The sequence below is a fragment of the Geospiza fortis genome, unplaced genomic scaffold (genome assembly GCF_000277835.1).
Source record: "Geospiza fortis unplaced genomic scaffold, GeoFor_1.0 scaffold346, whole genome shotgun sequence".
Classification (NCBI taxonomy): domain Eukaryota; kingdom Metazoa; phylum Chordata; class Aves; order Passeriformes; family Thraupidae; genus Geospiza; species Geospiza fortis.
Window position 1 is genome coordinate 3,484,854 of NW_005054361.1, and position 6,694 is coordinate 3,491,547.

General features: G+C 40.9%; 1 protein-coding gene across 1 annotated transcript in view; it reads right to left on the reverse strand.

Moving 5' to 3' along the window:
* Positions 1 to 4,941: 4,941 nt before the first annotated feature.
* The window catches only part of NEK11 (NIMA related kinase 11), an 82,615-nt gene continuing 80,862 nt past the window's right edge, over positions 4,942 to 6,694 (reverse strand). Inside the window, exon 16 of the mRNA XM_005423981.3 lies at positions 4,942 to 6,442. Within this exon, the coding sequence (XP_005424038.1) occupies positions 6,238 to 6,442 (205 nt within the window). The 3' untranslated portion in view covers positions 4,942 to 6,237. The remainder of the gene's footprint in view (positions 6,443 to 6,694) is intronic.

Genomic DNA, 6,694 nt, shown 5'->3' on the forward strand with positions numbered 1-6,694 from the left:
TGCTGTCCTCAGGCAATAGAAGGATCATTTCAACACCCTTGCTTACACTTGTTGGAATAGCACCCCCTCCCAGAAACACAGTCCCCAGCTGCCAAGACAGTTTGTAGAAGGGCATGCATGAGTAACTGGCAAAATTAGGCCTCTAGGGAGTCAGGAGCAGTCACTGTCAGCCTCAGGAGCCAAGCTCCTGCCAAAAGAGCATTCAAAACAAGCAGGCTTCGCTTTGAGGTGGGGAAAAAAACCAACTCACTGGCAGAGACAGGATGGCAAAACTATGCCACTGATTGTCAGATGCCTAAAGGCATCAATAAAATAATGCTCACACCCAAAAACTGTCTTACAAAACAAGAGAAGCAGCCCCTCTTGATTTAAAGGATTGCCTCTGGACATTAAATAACAGCATCTATTCTATGCACTCTGAGCACCTTGAGTTCACTTTACTTTCTGTCCTTGAGGATTTGGGGAGGAAAGAGGACAAGACAAGACAACTGAGACAGTTCAAGCTAGGAAGATTCCATAGCAGTTCCATGGAGCATTTCCCCAGAAGTCACTGAGAGCAGAGGGACAAAACTCCAATGCATTATTTAAGACCACTCTGACACTGCTGACCCTTTATAGATGCAGATCAATAGAGCAGCCTCAGCCAGAAAGAGACTTCCATATGAAAAAATAGAAATAGAACTCATATTAGAGATGGTGAGAGGAAATAACACAGCCCAAGGGAATATCTGCATGCCATGGCACAATAAGGCAGTTTTTGAGGGATCAGCAGAGGGCAATGGAGAGAGGAGAGCAATTCACAGATTCCCAGATTCTTCATAGCACTCAGTCACCTCTAGGGCATAAAGCTTTGCCACAGAATCACCTCATTGACAGTCCATCACACACACACACTTCCATGCACAGTCACAGAGTCATATTTCATTAAATAATGGTTTTCTGTATTAAAATCCATTTCACAACACTGCATCCTCCTTTATGCCTTGCCTTACCCTGGTACCCACAAGCCACGGCTGACTGCCTGGCCCAGCACCAGGTGAGGATCAGGAGGAGTGCTCACCTTGGCTGGCTTCCTGTTCCCTTTGCTACACAAGCTCAGGTTACTTCTCTGAACCATCTTCCCCTCATATTCCAAGAGAGAAAACATATTCTTGAAGGTTTAGTGACATCTGGATCTATACATGCCCATATGTATATAAATACGTTTGTGTGTGCATGCCTAGATGTAGAGGGAGATGACTGATGGATACACAGTTCATAAGAGAGTCACAATTCATTTCTCTGTGTAGATACATGTACATAAATACAACATTCTTAGGCTCCCTAAGACAGACTGCAGCTTCTGGATGTTAAAATATATCAGTACATAGGACAGTTAACTAGTACAAAGCAATAATCTTCTCTTTCATTTGCCATTTTTCTTCAGAGGTATTTTTTTGTATTGTTTGCACACCACTGCCTTTGTACTTTGATTACAGCTACACATGTAATAATAAAAATTACAATGAAGCTGAGCCTATTCCATCTACAGGATGATAATCATGGTGTGTGTATTTCTGGCACATTGCAAAACATTGGAAATCCCTGGCCAGGTGTCATCAAGTGGAATGGAAAATATTTACCCAAGAGGTGTACTTTTAAACCAGCTGACTAAATGCCTGTTTTCCTCAGCTGTTCTTTCTGCTGGAAGTTTTCCCAGGACCTGTTTTCTGCTTTGTGGACCTGGTGGAGAAGTGACCAACTGCACAGTGTGAGAATGCTGGAAGTCAGGAGGCTGTAGTTAACCATTCATGAGCAACTGAGGACTGAAACCTGTCTGCAGAGCTAACAGAGAAAATTATCTGTGAATACTAACTAACTTCCCAGCCATGATGACCACATTCCAACCCAGATAAAAGAAAACTGGACCCATAGTTCTATGGAACCAGGAGCATTTTCATGGTCTTCTCTTGCTGTGACCACTGACATCAAGGTGTCCTGTTAGGTTTTCATTCTTAGCCTCATTTTAGATAATTCAGTGGCCTTCAGAAAAGGCCGTTCACCATCCCTTTATTCCCCCAACCATAAAAAAAGTGACAAAAATAAGTAAGACTGGGTGTGGTAACTAAGTATATGAGGAGAAGGAGTAAGAGGAAGGAACGTACAACCCTCTTCATCCTATTTCATCCCTTGCCCGCCCTCTGTGCCTGACCAGTCTGTACATAAATACATCTGCCTTTGCTGGTAATTCAGCTCTTCTTATGTGCATATATCCAGCACATCTGGATAGTTATTATCAAGGCAGTCATATTCCTGAACAGGAATAATCATCAGCCAAATCAGCATCTGGAGACTGCATTCTCATTAGACTTTTACTTACTACCAATAATCACATGCAGAAACTTTCTGCTGGACTTCTCCCTCCTGAAAAACAAAATTATTCAGTGGAGACAGGCTAAGGAGTTTTCAGGTTAGGTTGTTTTGTGCACAAATATTACAAACAAAATATCAAAGATAAATGTGCCTCTGTTCATATTGATCCTGTTTCCAAACAAATCTCCTGTTTGAGCCTTTCTTCTTTTGCCCACTAAATCCCCTCAGATAACAGTGGTTGTACCTACAGGTCACTCTGAGCTGACTTATACCAAAGATGAAAGGTCAGCCTTTGCATTATCCATATGGCCATTTTGCTGCCTCCTACCCTTTTTTCACCTGTGTATCTGCTTGATGCTCCATTGTTCAGGTTATGTGTGGAGCTGGAGATCCAGCAGCGGCCACGGCTGAGCTCCTGCTATGCCACATGCAGGTTTGTGGTTTGTCTGGGAGAGCCTGGTCATCACAGGGCAACAGTCACAAAGCCAGGTCCACGAGGGAGGAAGGTCCTTTCCTACAGGCAGGATTTTCAGGCACTGGGAACCTCTATTTCATCTCACAGAGAGGGGATTCTGATGCTGTCTAGAAATTATCCAGCAGAGCAATCACCTCTAAGAAAGGATTTCCTTTTTGTTTGCTGTGAAAAATAGAATTGGTCTGCCTCCTAATCCAGCTGTCCACAAGAAACTGACAGTTATACTTCTTATCAGAAAACTCTGATGTTGTTTTTCCCTTTATAGTTCAAGCACCTATATACCAGGTTTAAGACTTCACCTCACTTCCTTTGTTTTCAATATCTCTTCATCAAGCAACTCATCTTGTAGCATTTTTAAGAGAATCAATAAAAAAGGCAGCAAGGTTGCCTCATGCTTGCAAAGCTTTTGGTACAAATATGTAGGTTAACTGGGACTTTTTATGAAGATTTATGCCTAGCAACTTAATGCCTTTACATTTATTTCCTCACATTTACTTCCAGCAGTTCTGTTGCTTTTTTATTACTGAAGATCTATGATATCAACAATCCCCCTCCTTCCTTTTAGATTTCTACTAATGACCACCAGCAATGGGATTTTGCAAGTCAAACAGTAATGTAAAAATTTCTGTCAAATTCATGGGATGTACTTCTATGCTTTTACTACAGCCCAAAGGCAAAAATTTCCTGCTGTGTTGAATGTGTGTACCACATTGGCTAATTGTGATATGATTCATGTAAAAAACCCACAAAATGAAACAAAGTATGGTTTAAAGCATACAAGCAGTAAACCTCCAGATCCTCACGTGCCTTGAAGGTCATTCCCTGCAGAGAGCAGAAAGCAACTAAGTAAGTGTAAAAGGCACTGTGAGATCTTTTTCCTGTGCAATGAAAGAAAATACTGCTCATCAGAGAGCAACCATTTCCCTGAAGTCAATCTGAGTGACTAAACCATGTTTTTCAGATTTTAAAAGTTTCCCTTTAATGATCATCTGAGTCCTTGACTGCCTTAAGGAGCCTGACCCATTCTTACCCAGGTATTTTTTATTGTAAACTGCATGGAAAAAAGCTTGAAGAAGTCTTTGTCTCTAATAAAAAAGGCATTGACTGCTTACAGAGGCTGTTTTTGAAGTTTTTGTGATAAATCACCTTGAATTGCAGCAGAGGTAAAAGAAGGAGTGAAGATTATCTTCCTCTGACATTATTCTCACCGTGTCAGTTACTCATTATTTGCTTTTGGACTTACAAGTCCCTGCAACATCCAAGCTCTCCTCCTGTATCCTGGACTTCAGCACTTCTGTTAAAAATGGTCTTAAGTTATGTGCAGAAAATATGGAATCAGGCACACCTACACAACATTGAGAAGGATGAGGAGTGTAAGAAGAAATAACAGGAAAGAGACTGAAACCTGACAAACAAATATGTGTCCCTACTTCAGTGAACATTATAGTGGCCTTTAGTCTCTGCTTGTAACATTGCATATTCTAAATAAAAGCTGAAGCTAGAAAAAGCTGAAACATACAAGAATCTCTTATTACTTTGAGCTGGAAGTACAGTGCCACATCATCTGTAGCTGGATGTACCTTTTGCTTCCTCAGCTTATGCTGCTGCTAAAATAGATTTAGATGACTCTACTTGCCTTTTGCTTTGTTGTTAACACAAGTCATAAAGATGGATCAGTAGCACTGCTTAATTGACCATCAGTATGGTATAGGTCACTGTAAATAACTCAAGTCAAATAGAAATAGTTTTTTTATATTCTTATTATGATTTTCTTCCAATTTATTTAGTACAGTCCCAAAGTCCTTTAAGACTTGGGACTGTACTAAATAAAAGACCTTATGGTGAAAAAGCAGGAAGCATAAGGCTTATGATAATGGCTCAATGCCTAAAATTCATTTGGTCTACAGTTCATTTTAGATTCCTTTATCAATCCTTTGTTAACCTTTAGTCTTTTACACAGATGGAGGAAGGAGCTCAGAATGCAGAATAAGGAAGGAAGAGGTAGAAAACATTAAGTATATAATCAGAGCCTGATAGACAGTTGAAATCAGCAGGAGTGGGATGCATATGAAGAAGGGAGCATAAACACTAAGAAAGAACATTAACAGTAACAATGTGCAAGGCAGAAAAAGTATCAGTTTATTGTTCAATTTTTGAAGAATGAATTTAATCCAAAACTCTTTAGACAGGTACAATGTATGACCAGACATACTTCTGCCATTATGAATATACACACCTATCTCTGTGTATGTGAGCATGCATACATGTATATAAATCTGCACGTACGTATGTATGTCCAGAGTTCCCTTGAAGCTCAGATTAAATGCAGCCTTTTTGAACAATCAATAATAACAAGACAATTAGGGGCTGAGTGGCCATACATATGTGTATATGTTTAAGAGTAAATCTGCCAAATTACAAAAATTATGGGCATAAGTATCACAAGGATGAGTTAGAACAGAAATCAACAGCAGCTGGAGTCTAATCCTGCATCATTCCATCAATGGCAGCTTTGCCAGTGATGCTCTGAGTGCAGGACTGGCATCCAGCCACAGCCCAGAACACCCTTCCTTTGCTTTAAGTGGCAGAAGAAGGGGACACAGGTAACTGTGAATCCTCCCTCCACTGTCACAAACATTTGTTCCTCTTAATGCCCCTTAAATTAGTTATTTACCCATATTTACCCACTTCTCACTGCAGTCTGGACTCTCAAATGGAGCTTACCCACATGCTTAGGTACTACATTACCCTCAGCAGTGTCCTCCAAATACCTCCTGTGTGGGAATCTTTAAAATCAGAGAGTTTTGGGAAAGCTGCAAAAAGCAGGCCTCAAAGACAGCAGATCTGGAATTAGAGCTAAGCAGTAGCCGTAAGATTTGTCAGCAGCAAAATTATATAAGAAGTAGAAAAGTAAGGACAAATAGAACAATGGTCTGTGTATTAATGCTTGTCTAGAATAACTCCCTAAGCTACAGAAAAGTATATCTAGTGAGACATTAGAAAGTTATAGGCTTAATAATAGAGCTCTGTGCATTGTGTTTTAAGACTGACAAGCAGGTATTCTAAATAAGGAAGCATTGTTTTAACCACAGGTACATGTGCTTATAGTGGTTGGATAGAACTACTGTCAATATGCTTTTGCTTTGTGTGATTGGTTAAAAAACTTTTAAAGTAAGTTGTAACATTAAGTTCTTTGTCTGCTGCCTGAGATGTGAGCTGCTGGCACCTTCCCATTGTCATCACCATGTAATAAAACTGATGCTAGAAAACACAACAGCTTGAGATGTGTTCCTTAGCAGTCCCGTCCTGTTGGTGATTTGTCCCCAGCCAGTGATACTCCTGTACTTGCCTGCTGGCCTGAAGGAGGCCCCTTCCCCCTGGTGCCATTCCCAGCTGTTGCAGACACACTGTTACAGCTGGAGATGCGGCTCTAAAGCCTGGAGCTGTTCCTCGAAGTACAGCAGCTGATCCACTTCGAAGCAATCACTTGCTCTGGAAACCAGCTTCTCCAGACAGCTCCTGATCTCCTCCTCACTGGCATTCTGCTGTCTCGCTTGCTTGAGGCAGCTGTACACTGCCTCAAATGCCTCCACTCCCAGCTTCCCAATGGCAGATCTGGGGAGAAATATCATAGAAAAGGTCAAGTAAAAGTTAATTCATCTTATATAGTAACACAAACATTAACTAGTGCAGACTCCTTCTAAATGTTGTAGGTTTGATGAAGCACCTTGTTTGCCTGACAGGAAAAGGAACTAAAGTTTCCTGGTGAATTTCTCCATGGTTAGTTGCTATACAGAGCCCAAGAATAAAAGCCTGGCCATAGGAAAGTCATGGGAAGCATGGCCATCTTCATTGTTACAATCCAAG